Below are 21,047 nucleotides of genomic sequence, written 5' to 3'. Positions count from 1 at the left end.
GTGTCTTTTTAAAAATTATTTATTTTACTTTACAACATTATACTGGTTTTGCCATACATTGACTTGAATCCACCATGGGGGTGTCTTTTGATGGACAAATGTTCTTAACTTTTGTTTCATCCTTTTAAAAATATTTATTTATTTGGCTGTGCTGGGTCTTAGCTGCAGCATGCAGGATCTTTAGTTGTGGCATGTGAACTCTTAGCTGTGGCATGTGGGATCTAGTTTCCCCAATCAGGGGTCAAACCTGGGCCCTCTACACTGGGAGCATGGAGTCAGCCACTGGACCACCAGGGAAGTCCCAGAAGTTCTTAATTTTAATCTAGTTAAGCTTATTAATCTTTCTTTTATGGTTACCATTTCTGTGTGCTATCCAAAAGATGCTTCCTTATCCCAAAGGCAAACAGATACTTTCTAAAAAGTTTTGCCTTTCATATTTAAGCATTTGATATGTCTGGCATTGATTTTTATAGGTATGATATAGGAATATAATGTCATTTTTTTCTAATATTGAATGCTCAGTCGTGTCCAACTCTGTGACCCCATGGACTGTAGTCCACCAAGTTCCTCTGTCCATGGGGTTTTCCAGGTAAGAATACTGGAGTGGGTTGACATTTCCTCCTCCAGGGGATCTTCCCAACCCAGGGATCAAACCTGCATCTCCTACATTGGCAGGCAGATTCTTTACCACTATACCACTATTAGCTTTAAGAGAATTTATCTAAAGCTCTTATTTCATTTACATTTTCTGTCCTTAAAAGTTTCTTCATACCAAGTTCCTTTTCTTGCTGGACAAATTTGTAATAACAAGCATTAATTTCAGATATTAACTTGATTATAAATATTTCCCAGCTCATGTGAGCCTGAAACTCACTTAGCTTAATTTCTTTCGTATTTTCAAGTGTTTGTAAGCACTTACTTTTATTTAAGTCAATTAAATAGAGCTCTTTTACAAATAAACCAAGGCAATGTTATTCAAAGTCAAAGACATGTACACACACAGAGAGACCTCAGTTCTTATTTCAAGATTTCAGTCTGAGTCAGGTACAGCAGTGTAAAACCCATCAGTTTACAAAAGAAGTTGCATTAAAATTGGGTTTCTGACGATGAAACAAGTCAAATTCACTTGACTAGATGGCTAAATATTTGCAGAAAAAGCATTTAGGATTTCTATTTACCTTGGACAAGCCAACTTCTAGTTTACCCCCCTCTAAAATTTGCATTTTAAAAGACAGCAGAGATGAATGGTCCTGAGAAGACCAGATAGGACACTTGCATCTCAAAGATACAGGCAAGTCTTCCTAGGATGACTTTGTTTCCCCTTTTTGAAAATATTTACAAGTCTCTTAAGATAAACATGGAAGATTTTGGAAGTGGTAAAAGGATTGGTGGGTTTTGGATTAATTTTGGAGCCACCCTTATGGTCCTGTAAAGATTACATTTGTAAAACAAGGATATTTTTGTTTTTCTTTTTTTAAAAAAAGAATTGTGTGGCTACCTCAGTGAAACTGAAGGACTGACATACCAATTTACCTATGTTGGAAAGTTTTACTCTTCCTTTTCTAGCTTAGGGAAGAAGGCCTCTTGGGAAGGCTCAGAGGCAACACTTAGCCTCCTGTAAATCAATCTGGACCAAGGGGGAAAGAGGTGAAGGTAACAGGAAAGATAGGCTGAGGTATCCACCTCATAGTCTTGCCAGGAAGGCAGTGGCCAGGGAAAAGTGGGCTCAGTGTTAGGCTTGAACCAGATGTGTCTGGCATTGCACGGAAGTTGTCTTGTTGGGGGTGGATACCCTAGTAGCCTGGTCCATTCTATGATCCACCTTATCCTGTCAAGGGAGTCTTCAAGCAGCAGGCACCCTAATGGCTTTTAAAAGTGCCTGACCTGTGCTTGCACAATTTTAATTGGCCTGGTTCTCAACTTAAGGCAGAAAGAAACAAGAGCCTTCACTCGCTTGGGTGGCAGATACTGTGGCACAGTGAGCTGCGGGGCCTTTGGAACACACCAGAGTAACCCTGGCCAGAGTTCCTCAGTTGCTTCCATAGCCACTTGCCTGTTCGCAGAGGGTTTGAGGAGAAAGAAACAAGAAAATGTAGAGGAAGCCTTAGAGGAAGCAGTTAGTACCAGATGTCTGTGCATTACCAAAGTAACCAGAATAAACCAAAACCTAGCCAGCCAGAAGTCACATTAACATGGCTTCCCAGTTCCATTAGACCTGTGACCTTTGTCCAAAGGGTCAGAGTTTTCAAAACACATACATAACAAACACACAAACACAGATTGTCCTAGGAAGATCACATAGAACATTTACATCTCCAAGACAGAAATGCAAGTTTCCCCCTAGAAAGCCTTTGTTAAAGTTTTGTCAAGTTTTTGTTTTCTCCTCATTGGATCATAACGATAGGTCTACCAATCACTTAGGATTTTTCCTAGGGGACTTAGAGGTGGAACCTTAGAGGAAGCAATTAGTACAAAATATCTGTGCACTCAAAGCAAACAAACCAAACCAAATCACGCCAGCAGGAAGTTAGTTACCCAAAAAAAGCAAATGGCAAAGAGATGCCCAGAAATTCAAAACACAAATGGCAAGACTGCCCCAGACGTGACTTCCAAGTCCACTAAGCCTGTGATGTTTGTGCAAAATAGTGCCTTACAAACTGGGTGCCCTGTCTACAGGGAGAAACCCCTGAACTGGAACTGCATCAGTTCCTCAAACGGAAAATATCAAGAGACCTCGAGGTGCACCTTGGGGGACTTATCAAAATGCTAATGGGTGTCTCAATACACCAGATGCCCTCTTTCTGATCCTCCAATATTTAGTGTTTTCTCAAGAGTGAAAGTTAGGGATGACACAGACAAGAGAAGAGAAGGCGTCCTTTAGGCGAAAGAAACCTTGCCAGGGCAGCCTCTCCCCCATTCTCTGCTGCATCCTTGAAGTTCCACAGCTGAGTCTGTGGGTCAGGTGTGACTGGGGCTTTGCTCTGTGGCAGAAGTCTCTGGCTTACCCGCCCACCAGCTGGTCAGCACCAGTCCTGGAACACTTCCATACCAAGTAGCTAGTCCTGCAGCAATCCAGGTCCACCCACCAGCAGGCTGGCACTAGCCATGGACCCACTCGACAATCCCATCCCTTGCCCAGGGACTGGCTCCCACCTTCCAGTGGCCAGCAGCCTTCACACAAGACAGGGTCTGGCAGCCAACCAGGCCAGGAGCTGCCCTGCCTACCAGTACACCCACAGTAGTCATTCACAATAGGAGGGCTCACACAACCCACATAGGAGGCACCCCTAAGCATATAGCCCTGGTAATCCATGCTTATATGGTCAATTAATCCATGACAAAGGAAGCAAGAATATACAATGGGGAAAAACAGCCTCTTCAATAAATGGTGTTGGGAAAACTGGACAACTACATGCAAAAGAATCAAACTGGACTACTTTCTCACACCATATACAAAAATAAACTCAAAATGGATTAAAGACTTAAATGTAAGACCTGAAACCATAAAACTTCTAGAAGAAAACAGAGGCAGTATGCTCTTGACATTGGTCTTAGCAATATTTTTGGATCTGTCTCCTCAGGCAAGGGAAACAAAAACAAAAATAAATAAATGTGACCATGTCAAACTTTTGCAAAGCAAAGGAAACTATCAACAAAATGAAAAGAGAGCCCATTGAATAGGAGAAGGTATTTACAAATGATAATTCAATAAGGGGTTAATATCCAAAATAGACAAAGAACTTATACAAATATCAAACAAAACAAACTAAATTAAAAGCTGGGAAGAAGACCTGAATAGACATTTATTTTTCTCAGACAACACAAAGATGACCAATGGACATGAAAAGATGCACAACATCACTAATTATTGCTGCTGCTGTTAAGTTGCTTCAGTCATGTCTGACTCTATGCAACCCCATAGAGCAGCAGCAGCAGCCCACCAGGCTCCCCCGTCCCTGGGATTCTCCAGGCAAGAACACTGGAGTGGGTTGCCATTTCCTTCTCCAATGCAAGAAAAGTGAAAAGTGAAAATGAAGTTGCTCAGTCATGTCCGACTCTTAGCAACACCCATGGACTGCAGCCTACTAGGCTCCTCCATCCATGGGATTTTCCAGGCAAGAGTACTGGAGTGGGGTGCCATTGCCTTCTCTGTCACTAATCATTAGGAAACTGCAAATCAAAACCATGAGATACCACCACACACCTGTTAGAATGGCTATCATCAAAAAAGACAACAAATGATAGATGTTGGCAGGTATGTAAAGGAAAAGGTACCTTTGTGCACTGTTGGGATTGTAAATTGATGCAGCCCCTATAGAAAACAATATAGAGGTTCCTCAAAAAGTTCAAAACAGAACTACCATATGACCCAGCAATTTTACTTCTGGGTATTTACCTATAGAAAATAAAAACACTAATTCGAAAAGCTATATGCACATCAGTGTTCAATGAAGTGTCATTTACAATAGCCAAGATATGGAAGCAAGCTAAATGTCCATTGACAGACTAATGGATAAAGAAGATGTGGGGTGTATACACACACACAGAGTGGAATATTACTCAGCCATCAAAAATGATGAAATCTCTTGCTACTTGAAACATGGATGGATCTAGAGGAGGATATTATGCTACGTGAAATAAGCCAGATAGAGAAATATAAATACCATATGGTCTCACATATATGTGGAATCTTAAAATAAATTCAACAAACAAAATGAAACAAAAACAGACTCACAGATACACAGAATAAATCAGCTGTTGTCAGGGGGTGGGGGATGAAATAGGTGATGGGAATTAAGAGGTAAAAAATTGCAGTTATATAATAAGTAAGCCAAAGGGATGTAATATACAAAAGAAGAAGTTATAATAACTTTATAAAAACATTATAATAACTTTCTTGGGGGACAGGTGGTCACTAGACTTATGATGATCATTTCATAATGTATGCAAATATCAAATCACTATGTAGGACACCTGAAACTAACATATTGTACAGCAATACAGCAACTGTGTTGTGCTGTGCCTAGTTGCTCAGTTGTGTTCGACTCTTTGCAACTCCATGGACTGGTAGCCAGCCAGGCTCCTCTGTCCATGGGATTCTCCAGGCAAGAATACTGGAGTGGGTTGCCATGCCTTCCTCCAGGGGATCTTCCCAACCCAGGGATTGAACCCAGGTCTCCTGCATTGCAGGCAGGATTCTTTACCATCTGAGCTACCAGGGAAGCCCAAGAATACTGGAGTGGGTAGCCTATCCCTTCTCTGGGGGAACTTCCTGACCCAGGAATCAAATGGGGGTCTCCTGCATTGCAGGCAGATTCTTTATCATCTGAGCTACCCAGGAGGCCAATACATCAACTATACCTCAATAAAAAGCTCTTATGCTTTTAATGGATTTTACCTTCTCACTAGGTGGTGCAGTGGTAAAGAACCGACCTGCCAGTGTGTGTTTGATCCCTGGGTTGGGAAGATCCCCTGGAGGAGGAAATGGCAACCCACTCCAGTATTCTTGACTGGAGAATTCCATGGACAGAGAAGCTTAGTGGGCTAGAGTCCATGGGGTTGCAAAGAATCAAGACACAACTGAGCACACAGGCACTCACGCATCCCCACATTGGCAAGGGCAGCCTGTACAACATTAAAAAGAAATAGTAGTAAGAGACCATCAGTGGTCCTCATATTTTTTCCATTTATTTTTATTAGTTGGAGGCTAATTACTTTACAATATTGTAGTGGTTTTTGTCATACATTGAAATGAATTAGCCATGGATTTACATGTATTCCCCATCCCGATCCCCCCTCCCACCTCCCTCTCTACCCGATCCCTCTGGGTCTTCCCAGTGCACCAGCCCCGAGCACTTGTCTCATGCATCCAACCTGGGCTAGTGATCTGTTTCACCCTTGATAGTATACTTGTTTCATTCTGTTCTCTCAGAACATCCCACCCTCACCTTCTCCCACAGAGTCCAAAAGTCTGTTCTGTACATCTGTGTCTCTTTTTCTGTTTTGCATATAGGGTTATCGTTACCATCTTTCTAAATTCCATATATATGTGTTAGTATACTGTATTGGTCTTTGTGTCTTTCTGGCTTACTTCACTCTGTATAATGGGCTCCAGTTTCATCCATCTCATTAGAACTGATTCAAATGAATTCTTTTTAATGGCTGAGTAATATTCCATGGTGTATATGTACCACAGCTTCCTTATCCATTCGTCTGCTGATGGACATCTAGGTTGCTTCCATGTCCTGGCTATTATAAACAGTGCTGTGATGAACATTGGGGTGCACATGTCTCTTTCAGATCTGGTTTCCTCGGTGTGTACGCCCAGAAGTGGGATTGCTGGGTCATATGGCAGTTCTATTTCCAGTTTTTTAAAGAAATCTCCACACTGTTCTCCATAATGGCTGTACTAGTTTGCATTCCCACCAACAGTGTAAGAGGGTTCCCTTTTCTCCACACCCTCTCCAGCATTTATTGCTTGTAGACTTTTGGGTAGCAGCCATCCTGACTCGCATGTAATGGTAAGTGGTCCTCATTTTAAAAAGGAGTGTTTCAGGACTTCCCTAGTAGTCCAGTCATTAAGACTCTGCCCTTCTGCTACAGAGGGCTCGGGTTCAATCCCTGGTTGGGGAACTAAGATCTGGTATGACACAAGGCATGGACCCCCAAAAAATTTTGGAGTGTTTCTAAATTTTCCCCTTAAGAGTTGTGTTTGTTTTCATTTGGTTTTGCAAACATCCTTTATCAGTTATGGAAAGTTCCTTTTCTTGTTATTTTCTTTTTAAAATTTATGAATGTGTGTAAAATTTTAGCAAATGACTTTTATGATTCTACTAGGACAACCTTCTTTAATCTATTAATGTGGTAGTGACACTTGTCTATTTTTGTAAGTAAAATCAACTTTGCATTGCTGGAAAACAATACTATTTAGTCACAATGTGTAATCATTTTTTTTTACATATAACTGAATTCAGTTTGCTAACCTTCAATTTTGTATGTCTGTATATACCTTCATAGCTGAAGGTAGCCTTTAGTTTTCCTCATTCATAAAATTCTTACTTGGTTTTGATTATCAAGGTTATACTGGTAGCAAAGAATAAGTCAGAGAGTATACCTTCTTACTTTATTCTCTGGAAAATTTGGAATGATACATTCCTTGAATGTTTGCTATAATTTGCCTATAAAATGATACCTGCCTGGTGGGTGGGTGGTGTGTGTGTGTGTGTGTGATTATTTTAAACCTCTGATTCACTTTAATAGTTATAGAACTATCTGGGTTTCTTATTTCTTTAATGTCAATATTTTTCTAAGGATTTGCTATGTACCAAACAAAGATTAAACCAGGATGAAGATGACTGAGTTCTCATTTTGCCTATTACTAAACATGTGACTACAAAATTCTCTTTTACTTTTTCATATATGAGTGAAGAAAGTTTGTATTACATGGTATTACCTTGCACCTAGAAAATAGTTTGCATTTTACAAAGCACTTTCATAGCTATAGTTACTCAGTTACACTCAAGGTCCCTCCCAGCTCTAAAATGCTAGGATTTCAAATGAATTAAAAATCTCCTTCACCCCAAACCAAAAACACTTAATGTTATTACCTCAATATGTATTATGTAATACAGTCTGAAAATCTCAAGACTTTAAAAGGTTTATTATTTGTGTATGTCAACTGAACACTATTTTGTATAAGACAGGACAGAACAATAAACAAAAAGGCAATATACAAAAATCATACACTGCCAGCAATTAATATGTCCTTTTTTTTACAACAGAATTTTCATCTTCATAAGCTTCCATTTATTTAGTTTCTTTAAAATTACATTAGTTTCTATAACTCATAACTATATGTGTAAGCATGAAAAAATAAACCAAGCTAAATTACTCCAACAGTTTGTGTTCCAATATCAACACCTAGAAGGCAGTGATAGTTACCACAGATCCTTATTTCTGTATGGACCAAACTGGCCTTCATTGCATACTCTTTCTAATGTATTCTCTCATAACATTTAAACTACCCTGTTCTTATTCCTAATCCTTACTTACGTTTTCTCCAATTCAACCCATTCTCTTACTCTCCAGACCATTCATTCTTTCCTAGACTACATTTCTGTTCATTTCCTCTCCCCTTCCATTCATCCTTTTTTTCTTACTGTTTACTGTCAGCAGTCTTTCATGTTAATGTAATTTGTTCATCCTACATATCTGTTACCCTGTTAAGACTAATTATTTTTAAAATTGGAGGATAATTGTTGTGTTGGTTTCTGCTGTACAACAACATGAATCAGCTATAAGTATACATATATCCCCTCCTTCCCAAGCCTCCTTCCCACTCCTTAGGTCATCACAGAGGACCTGGTTGAGCTCCCTGTACTATACAGCAGCTTCCCACTAGCTATCTTTTTTACACAGGTAATGTGTATGTTTCAATGCTACTCTCTCAATTCGTCCCACCCTCTCCTTCCCCTGCTGTGTCCACAGGCTATTTATGTGTTAGATTAATTCTAAGGGTAGAATTCTATATTACTTATCTTTGTGTCCCCTGTGCCTAGCACAGTTTACAGAACTTTTTTTTCCCTTTAAAAGATGATTAATCACACTGAGATTTTTAAAGATCATAGATCCATAATTTTCAACCCTGACTGTACATTAGAATCCACCTGAGGAGTTTCAGAGACACATCAATGTGTGGTCCCCTCCTCAGAATAATTATTAATAATTCAAAATCTCTGAGTGCAGTGGTCATGGTTCTTTAAAGCTCCCCAAATGATATTAATGCATCAGTAGCACTGAGATCCACTTATACACGAAATTGGGCAAAAACTATGGCTTGTAAAGGCTCCCCTGTTTTTTTTGAAAAAATAAAAATTTTCTGAAAACCCCAGCTATCCCCAAATCCTTTGACTTTATTAACTTTTTTGGTTTTTCCCATTTCAATAAAACAGAGGATTTTGTTGTAAAAGAGACTATACTGTTTATACATCCCTTTTAAAAATTTACTATTCACTTTTATAGAAATAGCTCATTTGACACTTGAAAAAAGGGGGAAAAAAAAGCCCTTTATTTATTAAAAATTTTGGGGGATAAGAACTTGATAAAAACATAAAAGGGAAAAAAACTGTTCTAAAACAAAAAAGGTTCCCATTTTAAAACTTTATTCTCATTAAAGCCTCATTTTTAAAAATTGATTTTCTGTATTTGTAATTTTTCCCCCCCCATTAAAAAATTATAAATAGCTTCCCCCCGGGTTGGGCTGCCGTCTAGGGGTTTCACACAGATTTGGACACATGAAGTGCCCGGGCAGCGGGCAGCGCATATCTTAAAAGAGGGGTTTGTTTTTAAAATTTAAAAAATCGGGCCCCTAAAATTTAAAAATGTGGGCGGGAAGGTAGCCATATACCTCAATTCACTTTCATTCCCATTTTTTTAAATTAACTTTTTTCCCCTTTTTGCCCACATGCTTTTTAATTGCCCCAATTTTTCCTTTGTTTAAAAGGGTTTAAAAGTGCACAAATTAGTACAGACCATTTCTAATTTTTTTCCACACCCACATAGAAACTGACTGAATTTTAATTTTTCTTTGTATCAGAAAAAAATGTATTTAGTAAAAAGGGAATATTGGGTTTTAAGTATGGGGGAGAAAAAGGTTTTAATTTTTCACTATCCCCGTGATCCTTTTTTGGACATCCCAAAAAAAGGTAAATTTTTCCCAAATTGTGCAATTACAAAAAAAAGTCCCAATTTTTTAAATCAAAAGAAATTTTGTCACCGGGAGATCCCTTTTTTTGGGGTTGGAAAAAAATTTTTAAAAAAATTGGGCGGGAACAAAAAAATTACAGCGTTTAGAATTACCCCTCTTGCCAATTTTTCTTTTACATTTTTTTTAAATTTAAATCTAAACGGGCAACATTTTATCGTCCCTAGGGATAAAGAGAAATTTGTGATAATGTCCCTATTCATACCCCAAATTAATTAATACCTTTGTTCGGGAGGGGGCCCCAATAAGGGCGGGGGGAATAGGAGGGAAAGAGACCATTTTCCCCCTTTCCAAATTCATGAAAGAACATTTAAATGCGGGGAAAATTTCACAAAACTCCCTTTCTGATCGCTAGCAGGGGGACATACCCGCCGAAAAAGCACCCATTGTTTTTCAAAAGGGAGGTAGGCCCAAAAATATAAACGTTTAATAGAGGGAGCAAAAGGGGCTAGGGACGGAGCCCCTGCCCCGGGGAAGGGAAGTTTTAAATAAGGTATTTTCCCAAATCACCAGGAAACCCTCCCCACGGGTGGGGGGAAAGGGGGGAATTTTTCCGGCTTTCAAACTGGGGGGGGAAAAATTTAAAAAAGGGCCCCACAGATTACGTCCCTGAAAAGCAACTCCCAGGGGAAAAAGTACCCCAGACCCCCCGTCCTCCACCCAACAAGGGGGGCGGAACGGAGAGGGGGGGCCCGGCTTTGCTTAGGGGTTTTGAGGGACCGGCCCCGGAAGACCCTGAAGCAATCAGGGAGCTTTTTTAAAAAATTTGTGGGGATAGCAAGGGACAAAATTAACTGGCCCGAACCACTGCCGGTGGGTTCGCAAAACAAAGGGAAACGGGAGAATCCCAAGAAGACCGGCCCACCCCCGGGGGAGGAAAGGAGGCGGGGGGGAGGGGAAAAGGGGAAAAAATTTCAGCCCAGGAGAACCCCCCCCCTCCCACACAGAAAAACGGGCCCTTTCCGGGTTTCTAGCAAAAAGGACCTTCCTGGGGACCCGACGGGCCCGGTTTGGTTGCGGGGGCCCGCGGGGGGGGAAAAAGGGCCGCCCGTCCCCGGGGAGGTGCGCCGAACCCTCTGGGGGCCGGGGCCACTCGCCCGGAGGGAAAAGGCGCGTTTGAAACCCCGGGGGTAGAAACCGCCCAAGCCTTTGGGCTTGCCTGAACCGCTCAGGCCGGGGGGAAGGCACAAAACGCAGGGGGCGACCGAATCGGCGTTTTTGGTGGGTACCCCGGAAAACGGGAACCCCCGGGCATTAAAAGCGGGGGCCCGGGGCTCCAAAGAGCAGGGAGAGCCTGAGAGTGGAAGAGGGCAAAAGGGCACAGACCCCCGGGGGTGAGTCGGGGAAAAACCCATGTGGCCGGGGAACACGGTGAGCGCATCCACACAGAGGCGGTATCTGTCTGCGGGTCCCCTCCGCCCCCCCCGTACGGGACTGAACGAACCCTATAAAACCTAAATTTTAAGAGATAAATCCTGGGGGCCGCCTTTGCAGGGGGGAAAATTTAAGACACCAAAGGGGGCCCGGCAAACAAAAGGGCCAAAAAAAACAAAGGGAAAACCGCTTAAAAAAAGGGACTGGGGGCAACAATTAAAAATCCCTAAGGTAAACACCGACTAAAAGGGGAAAGGGGCCTACAGATATCGAGAAGTTTTAAGCGGGAAAGAGGAGCTATCTAAAGTTGAATAAACCCTTTCCCTGACCCAACAACCTCAGGAAAATTTCCTTGTATATTGTTAAAAATTTTTTTTTTTAAATTAAAAAAAAAAATTTTTTTTTTTTTTCCTTTTTTTTTTAATTTTTTTTTTTTTTTCTCTTTTAAATTTTTTTTTTAAAAATTTCCCCTATTACTCCCCCATTACTCCCTCAACTTTCTTTTTATATTTTTTTAAAATTTGGGGAAAAAAAAATTTTTTTTTCTTTTTTTTTTTTTTTCTTTTCCCTTTTTTTCCTTTTTGGCCCTTCTAATACCCCCTTCTATTATTCCTTAAGTTTCATTGTTTTTTTCCCCCTAAAACCCTTGGCCCAAAAAAAAAAAAAAAGAGAGGAAACCCTTTTTTTAAACCGAAGCCTTCATATACGGGTTTCAAAATTTTGGGGTTTTTGTGTTTTTTTTTTTAAAATGTTTTTTTTTCAAAGATTTTAACCTCTAAAAATAGATTTTCATTTTTTTTTTTTTCAGTATTTTTGTGAAAAAAATTTTGGGGTTTTTTAAGAACCCCAATTTTCAGTTCCCATTTCTATTCGGGAGGTGGGTGATACTCTCCCACTTTTGACTCTCTGTTTTTTCTACCCCCAAAAACACCTCTTTTTCCTCCTTTCCCCTTCTTTTCCCCAAATTCCAACTCTGTAAAACTTTTGGGGTCGGGGCTACGGAAAACATTTTGGGGAAAACAGATAACTGCATAGATCTGTCTCTCTCCTCTTGAGTCCCCTTTTTTTCTCCTCCGGGCTCCACCTCTTTTCCTCCTTCCTCCCTCCCCTTTTTCTTAAATGAAAACTCTGTAAAACCTTTTCTGGTTATTCTCACGGTGGGAAAATTTCTTTTCACCATTAACCTAAAAGGGGTTTTATTATCAGGGGTTTGTATATTTTGGAAAACCCTTGGGAGACTTTTGGGGAAAGAAAAAAACTTAAAAATCCAGGGCAGGAACTTGACCCCAAAAACCCTGAAAAAACCAGAAAACTCCTGACCCCGGGAAAAATTTAAAGGGAAAAAAGAGCCCCATCCAAAAGGTTTAAATAACCTCCACCAAAAAACCAAACCACCCAAGGCCAATAAGCTCCAAGTACAAAAAAATACCACACAATTCTTTAGAAACGAAGGAACAAAGACCTGATTGTCAACAAAAGGCCCTCTCCAAAGTCAAAAACCTAAACAGAAAACCCCCATCGCAAAAACTAAATTACGGGACAGCCCCAAATTCCACCCCAAAGGAAAAGGGAAAATCCAATTCCAGCCCAAAAAGGGCTGACACAACTTCCCTAACCGGGAAAAACCTTGACAAACCCCAAATCGTCCAAACCCCCACCCATTTGGGTGAAAACCTCCACAATAGAAAAAGGAACCCCAAAAAACCCAAACAGAATAAAAACCCACTCCAGACAAAGCAATTTAAACAAATAAAAAGGGCCCGGGTAAAAATACCCAACACAAAAGGGAAAGAAAAACCCCACCAAGTAAAAACAAAAAGAGGGGGGAAAAAGGGGGAAACTACCTAAAAAAAAGAATTTGGGAAGTAATATAAAAAAATAAACCCAAAATTTTGGGAAAACAAAATTTTGGAAAGGTACAAAAAAATACCCTTTGGAGGACAAAGATTGAAAGAGGGCAAGAAATGTTTAACAAGGCCCTAAAGAAATAAAAAAAAAATAAATTTAAAAAATTAAAAAAGAAAAAAATGAGATAAAAAAACACTCTGGGGGGGAAACCATGGGGTTAGAATAACAGAGACAAAAGGATAGGATAAAGTGGGGTTAAAAGGGAAAAAAGGGTTTGGAAAAAAATGAAGCAGAGGGGGAAAAAAAAAAAAAAGAATAAAAAAAAAAAATGGGGGAAAACCTCGGGGGCCACTTTGGACAATGTGAAAGCCCCAACTTTTGGGAATCATAATTTCCCAAAGAAGAAGAAGACAAAAAGAAAGGCCAAGAGAAGGGTAAATCGATGGAGATTTAAAACAAAAAACTTCCCTAAAATGGGAAGGAAATAGTCACACAAGTCCAAAAAAACCCCGAAGTCCCAAACGGATAAACCCCAAAGGGGAAAGCACCCCAAACACTATTAATCAAATTAACAAAAAATCAAACCCCCAAAAAACAAATATTAAAACAGCAAGGGGGAAAAAAAAAACAAATAACACACAAAGGGATTCCCATAAGGAAAAACAGCTGATCCTCAAAAGAAACCCTTCAGGGAAAAAAAGGGAAAAGGGGGAAGGGGCATAATTAAAAATAATGAAAAGAATAACCCCACAAACCCAGATTACCTAAACCCCGGGGAAGGGTCCATTCAGAAAATGAAGGAAAAATTGCAAAAGCTTTTTTAAGACAAAACAAAAGGCTGAGAGAATTCAGCACCACCAAAAACCCGCTCTTCAACAAATACTAAAGGGTCTTCTCTAGACGGGAAAACACATGAAAAGGGTTTAAAGGGGAACCCCCAAAACAACAAATTAAAAAGGCACGGGACCATACCTTTTCAATAAATTACCTTAAATGGGAAATTTGGGTTTTAAATGCCCCAACCAAAAAACAAAGGGGTGGCCTTTAATGGATACAAAAGCAAGACCCCCTATATAAACGTCTACAAGGACCCAAACCCCAAAACAAGGGACACATACAGACAAAAAATGAAAAGGGGTGGGGGGAAAAAAAAATTCCCCCGCAAACGGAGACCAAAAGAAAGGGGAGGATTTGCAATACACAAAGTCAGATAAATATTTACTTTCAAATAAAGGCTGTGAAAGGAGACAGGAATTTTACACTACATAGATGGGTTTAAAGGATCAATCCGGAAAGAAGATATAAAAAAATTAATAAATTAAAAATGCACCCAACTTTTGGAAACACCGCAAAAATGTAAGGCAAACACTAAAAGTTTTGAAAAAGGAAATTAATAAATAAAACCAAAAATTGGGAAGACCCTTTTAAAACCCCCCCTTTACAACTATGGGGGTAGGATCAATAAAAAAAAATTGGGCAAGGAAACAACAAACTTTAACAACCCCAATGGGCCCAGCTTTGACCCCTTAAAATTTACATTATGAGGATCGGGTTTAATCCCAAAACCAAATAAACCCTTTACCTTTTTTTTTCAAAGGGGCACACGGGGAACCCTTTCTCCCGAATAGGGTCACATCCTTTTGGGGCCCTTTTAAATTGTCTTGGAAATTTTTAAAAAAAAATTGAAAAAACATTTCATTCCCTCTTTTTTTGTCCACATGCAGTAAGAAATTAGATCTCAATTACAGGAAAAAAAAATTATTAAAAATTTTAAAACTAAAGGAGGCCCAACCAAAACGCTTTGAAAAAAAACCAACCCAAAACATATGGAAAAAAATCAAAAAAGAAAATTCAAATTTGGGCCCTGGGGTTTTTTCCAATTTTATTTTCCCCCTCCCAGTCCCCCCTTTCCCCCTCCCCCTCTCCACCCAATCCCTCTTTGGTTTTCTTTTTCCAGGGTTTTCAGACCAAAAAGGAGGGACTTTTTTTTTTCCTTTTTTATTTTTCCCCCAAAAAACCTTTGGGGGGTTGGGGGGATTTTGTTTTCCCCCCTTTGGGAAAAAATACAAAGTTTCAATTCTGTTTCTCTAATTCATTTTTAATGTTTTTGAAAAAAAACAAATGGGAATGATGTTTAAAATAATTAGCCTCCAACTAAAAAAAAATAAAAGGGAAAAAAATTTTAAAAAAAAAAAATTAAAAAAAAAATTTATACTTTTTCCCCGTTAAAAAAAAAAAAAAAAAATCAAAATTTGCATTGAAATGGGGGGAAAAAAAAAACACCAAAAACCCCAAACCTTTTGGGACACTGTAAAAAAGCAAATGTCTTTTTGGGGAATAAAAAATTTATAAAACAATTTCAGGCCTTTCCTAAGGGAAAAAAAAGAAAAAATTTAAAAAAAAAATAAAACCTAAAAAACCCACACCTTAAAAGCAAAAATAAAAAGGAGAAGGGAAAAAGAAGAAAAACCCCCCGGGTTTTTAAAAAGAAGGGGGAAAGAAAAAACTTTTTAAAAAAATTTGGGGGGGAAAATAAATGCAAAAGAAACTTGAAAGAGATATATAAAAAAAATTAACAAAGTTTTAAAAACTGGGGTTTTTTTAAAAAAAATTTAAAAAAAATTGGGCAAAACCATTAGAAAAAACTCATTAAAACCCAAAGGGGGAAAACCCCCAAAATTTAACCCAAAAATTTGAAATAAAAAAAGGGGGGGATCACCAAAAGACAAAAATGAAATTTCAAAGGATCATAAGGAAAACTTTCTACCAGGGAGCTCTTAAGGGCCCAAAAAAATGGACAATTGGGGAAAAAAAATGGAAAAAATTCTTGGAGATATTATAACTTTTCAAAACTGAACTAGGAAAAATTTTAAAAAACTTAAAAAAAAAACAATCACAAGCAAAGGGAAAAAAAACTGTAAAACAGAAATCTTCCAGCAGTAAAAAGGCCCCGGGCCCCGATGGCTTTCCCCAGGGTTTTTAAATTTTACCAAAAAATTTAGGGGAAGAGCTAACCCCCAAAAATTGGACCCAAACTCTTTTCCCGAAAATTGCAGAAGAAGGGTTTAAAACTTCCAAAATCCAATTCTATGGGGGGCCACCATCACCCAATGTTTTCCAAAAAACCCGACAAAGGGTTGGCCCCAAAAAAAGAAAAACTAAAGGCCAATATTTACTGAGTAACATAGGGGTTTCAAAAAAACCTTACCAAAAATTTTAACAAACAGGGAAACCAACCCAACAATTTAAAAAAATCATAAAACATGACCCCGTGGGCTTTTTTTCCCCAGGGAAAGCGAAAAAGGTTCTTTAAAAAACCGCAAGTGTTTAATTTAATTTAATACACCCCCATTTTAAAAAACTGGGAAAAATAAAAACCCCTTTTGATTATCTTTAATAGATGCAGGGAAAAAAACCCTTTGGCAAAAATTCCCAAAATCGTTTTTTAAAAAAATTTTAAAAATCTCCAGAAAGCGGAAAAGAAGGAAAAAACCTCAACATAATAAAAACTAATATGACAAAAAGGCCCCCACAAGCATCAAACCCCCAATGGGGGGAAAAAAAAGGGAAAACCCTTTTCCCCCGAAATCAGGGAAAAAAGACTCAAGGGTGCCCAATTTTCCCCCCCTTTTTTTTATGCAAAAAAATTAGTTTTTTGGGAAATTTTTGGCCACGAAAACAATCAGGGGGAAAAAAAAAGAAAAGTAAAAAGGGAAACCCGATAGGGAAAAAAAGAATGAAACTCTCTCTTTTGAGATTTACATGATCCCCATAAGGAGAAAAGCCTTTAAAAACTCTTTTCCAGAAAATTACTAGAGTGAACCCAAAGAATAAAAAAAAGTTGCAGGATATTAAAAATTAAAAACCCACAGAAATTTTTCCCTTTCATTTTCCCAAACATAAAGCAATGAAGAAAAAAAAAAAAATTTTAAAGGGAAAAAAATACCATTCCCCCAATTTCAAAAAAAAAGAATAAAAATACTTAGGGGTATATCTTTCCAAAAAAAACCCCAAAAAACTTTTTACATAGAAAACATTAAAAACACTGATGAAAAGAAATCAAAAGGGGACACCCAAAAAATTGAGAAAATATACCTGGTTTGTTATGGATTTGGAAGAATCAATATTTTTCAAAATTTGGGATTACTACCCAAAGCAATTTTAACGATTCAAATTTCAATCCCTTTTTCAAACTACCCCAACCCGGGAAAGTTTTCCCAAAAAAAAAAGTTTTTTAAAATTTAGAAAAAAATAAAATTTTTTCAACAATTTGTAATTTGGAAAAAAAAAAAACAAAAAAAAAAAACCTTTTTGGGGGGGGAAAAATTGGGGGGGAATTAAAAAAAAAAAAAAAAAAAAAAAGGGGGGGGGGGGGGGGCCTGGGAAAAAAAGAAATGAATGGGGGGCAAAAAAAAAAATGGGGGGGAATTTAATTTTGCCCGACCCTTTTGGGCTTTTACTACAAAGCCAAGTCATCAAAACCGTATTTGGGACTGGTGCAAAAGGGCAAAATATAGTTCAATGGGAAAAGAAAAGAAAAGCCCAGGGGATAATCACGAACCTTTTTGGGCCCCCTTTTCTTTGACAAAGGAGGGAAGGGGTTTTAAATGGGAAAAAAATAATCCTTTTTTAACAAGTTGTTTTGGGAAAACTGGCCAACCACCTTTAAAAGAAAGAAACTAGAACACTTTCTAAACACCATTTCACAAAAATAAACCCCAAAAATGGAATTTTAAAAATTTTTAAGGTGTAAAAAACCCAAAAACTATTTAAATCCTAAGGGGAGAACATAGGGGAAAAAAAACCCCTTGGGAAAAAATTTACAGCTAGGATCCTTTTATTTACCCCCCATCCCAAAAATTTTTAGGGAAAAAAAAAAAGGGAAAAATAAAACAAAATTTTGGGAACTTTAAAGGAAACCCTTTTAAAAACTTTTGCACAACAAAGGGAAACTTTAAACAAAATGAAAAAGACACCCTCAGATTGGGGAAAAAATTTAAAAGCAAACGAAGCAACAGACAAAGGATTTTAACTCAAAAATTTTACAAAACAACTTTCCCCCACTCAACTCCAGAAAAATAAATTTACCCAATTTAAAAAATGGGGGGAAAGAACCCCAACAGACATTTCCTCCAAGGAAGACATACAGATGGCTAAAAACACAAGAAAAGTTTCCCCAACATCACCATTAAAAAAAAGAAATTTCAAAAAAAAAACCACAATTTAGGTTTCCATTAAACGCCGTCAGGGTGGGTGCTTCCAAAAATCTACAAGCAAAAAATGCTGGAAAAGGGGGGTGGAGAAAAGGGAAACCCCTTAAAACTGTTGGTTTTGGGGAAAAGCAAAAATTTTTTTCCGCCACTATGGAAAGGAAAAAGGTGGTATATTTCTTTAAAAAAGGGTGGAAAAAGAAACTGCCACAATTTACCCAGCAATCCCCCCTTTCTTTGGGGCATACACCCAAAAAAACCAATTCTGGAAAAAGGGCACGGGGGGCCCCCCCAAAGTTCATCGCAGCATGTTTAAAATTAGCCAAGGGGCATGGAAAAAACCTAGGATGCCCATCAGCAGAATGAATGGATTGGGGGGAAGCTTTTTGGGGACATATACACCATTTGGAATTACTTTAGGGCCCTTTAAAAGAAATTTTATTTTTTAATCATTCTTAAAAGATGGATGAAAACTTTAGCCCATTATACAGAGCAATGTAAGGGCCCGAAAGATGAAAGAACCCCTTACAGTTTTACCCAAAACATATATAAGGACTTTTAGAAAAATGGTTTAAAGATAAACCCTTAAACCCAAAAAAAAAGAAAAGCTCAGATGTTAAAGAAACAGACTTGTGGACTTGGGAGAAGGGAGGGGTGGATGTTTTCAAAAAGAACCCGCATTTAAAAATTTTATTTTCTAGGGGGTGAAAACAGATCATTTTCCCAGGTTTTGGGGTTTCAAAAGACAAATGTTTAGGGGGGTTTTGGGGCAACGGGAAGGGCCCGAGGGGATCGGGTGGAGAGGGAAAAGGGGGGAGGGGACCCGGGGGTGGGGGGAAAAACATTTAAAACCATGGGCCCAAATCAATTTTAAAAAGTATTTACAAAAACTACTGTTTAAAGATTTTAAAGGGAATTTTGCCTCCCAAAGGAAAGAGAAATAAATGGGAAAAAAATTTAAAAAAAAATAAAAAAAAATACCCCGTGTTCACCCAGCCAGGAGATGTTTCTACCCTCAATAGCTGGTTGAAAAACTAATTTTCAGAAACTATGAAATTTTTTCCCAAAAAATAAAGTTTCGTAAAAAAGGAAACCCAAAAGGCTACATTATCTGAACATTCTTTATGTAATTAATCTTAATAGGTCAGCTAGGGAGTTCAGAATACATAGAGATGCAAGTCCAGTATAAAACTATGACAAACCAAAAACAGTGCTTAAAACTGTTGACTGATGTGTTCTACAATTTTGAAAAGTGGAAATTCAAAGAAGTTATATCTACACCTTAAGCAATCACTTAATATATTAATTCTAATGTTCCCCAGATAGTAAGGATGATGCCAAGATATCAATACTGTGTTTTCAATACTAATTAGGAAGAGTCCTTTCAAGATTACAATAATTGGCAACATTTGAATACTGATCATAAGTTATATAACATTATTATATCAACTTTAAATTTCTTAGTTTTGACAACTATATGGTGACTGTGTAATAGAATGTTCTTGTTCTGAGGAAATAGAGAATAAAACATCACTGAAGTGTTTAGAGGTAAAGGGATATGTATATATGATGGCTGCCACTTACTCTCAAATGGTTTAGAGGTGAGATCTATCTATCTATAGTGGAGAAATGATAAAGTAAATGTTGTCAAGTGCTGAATCTGTGTGAAGGGTATACAGGAGTCCTTTATACTATTCTTTCAACTTCTGTTTAAGTTTGAAATTATTTCAAAATAGAATGTTGACAAAAGCCCTTTGAAATGGCACCTTGAAATAACAAAACCTATATTCAAGTCACTAATTTAGTATTTTAATACAAAAAAATGAAAGAAAAGAAAAATAAGTAAATCCAAAGTGGCACTCATTCATTAATCAGTAATAAATATCTCAGATGCTTCTCCTTAACAAATGAATATACTTATTAAGTGATTGCTCAAATTTTTTTATGGATAAAAGAATTTAAAGGTTTGTCAGATTCTAACAACTTCAGTAACTTTTAAGGTCTTTTGACATGGTACTTTGCTAATTTATACAAACAAAATACTGATAAAATAACAAAGTCACTGAATACTTAACCCATTGTAGAAATTAGTTTGATCTGTGGATCCACAGGAAGAGGCTGCATCCTGAATGGATAACTCTTTTTAACAGAATAATCTTGAAGCAGAAGAACTAAACCAACATGCAGACTTTTGTACCACTCAGGACACAGGGTATTCCACATAATCACGGACACTGTGCCTGAGCTGTCAGCAACTTCCAAAGAGGTCTACGAAAAAAACAAGAGTAAAAGCATATTTTACTTAATAAACGCATGTTTGTTACTTTTACCTACATGGTGTTCAAATTTTATTTTTTAAGAATGAGAAAAAAAAAGAATGAGGAAGCAAAATTACAGGAGATCCACTGAGTAATTTATGATGTAATATGAGAGACTCTGTAATGATGAAAAGTTATGAATGAAGAACTTTTAGTAATGTGAGAAAATACCTAAGAAAATGTTAAATGATACAAAATATTATATATACTATGATTCCCATTTTGTAAGAAAATTTACTATGATCTATGACATAGTTATATGCAATATATGATAGGGGACTTCCCTTAGTGGCTCAGCGATAAAGAATCTACCTGCCAATGCAGGAGACATGGGTTTGATCCCTGGGTCGGAATATCCCTGGTGAAGGAAATGGCAACACACTCCAGTATTCTTGCCTAGGAAATCCCATGGACAGAGGAGCCTGGCAGGCCATAGTTCATGGGATCGCAAAGATTTGGAAATGATTTGGTAACTAAATGACAACAAATACATGATAGGAATACATATCACAAGTGTGGTTTTTGGTAATATGA

The 21,047-nt window shown here is 38.0% G+C and overlaps 1 protein-coding gene across 1 annotated transcript in view; it reads right to left on the bottom strand.

Moving 5' to 3' along the window:
- RADX (RPA1 related single stranded DNA binding protein, X-linked) overlaps positions 1-20,463 on the bottom strand; it is a gene marked incomplete at its 5' end in the record, with an annotated part of 75,473 nt that extends 55,010 nt beyond the window's left edge. Inside the window, one exon of the mRNA XM_070462179.1 lies at positions 20,271-20,463. Within this exon, the coding sequence (XP_070318280.1) occupies positions 20,271-20,463 (193 nt within the window). The remainder of the gene's footprint in view (positions 1-20,270) is intronic.
- Positions 20,464-21,047: the final 584 nt, after the last annotated feature.

The sequence above is a fragment of the Odocoileus virginianus genome, unplaced genomic scaffold (assembly GCF_023699985.2).
Source record: "Odocoileus virginianus isolate 20LAN1187 ecotype Illinois unplaced genomic scaffold, Ovbor_1.2 Unplaced_Scaffold_1, whole genome shotgun sequence".
Classification (NCBI taxonomy): Eukaryota; Metazoa; Chordata; class Mammalia; order Artiodactyla; family Cervidae; genus Odocoileus; species Odocoileus virginianus.
The sequence above is the reverse complement of the archived record's forward strand: the minus strand, read 5'-3'. Positions and strand labels throughout refer to the sequence as shown.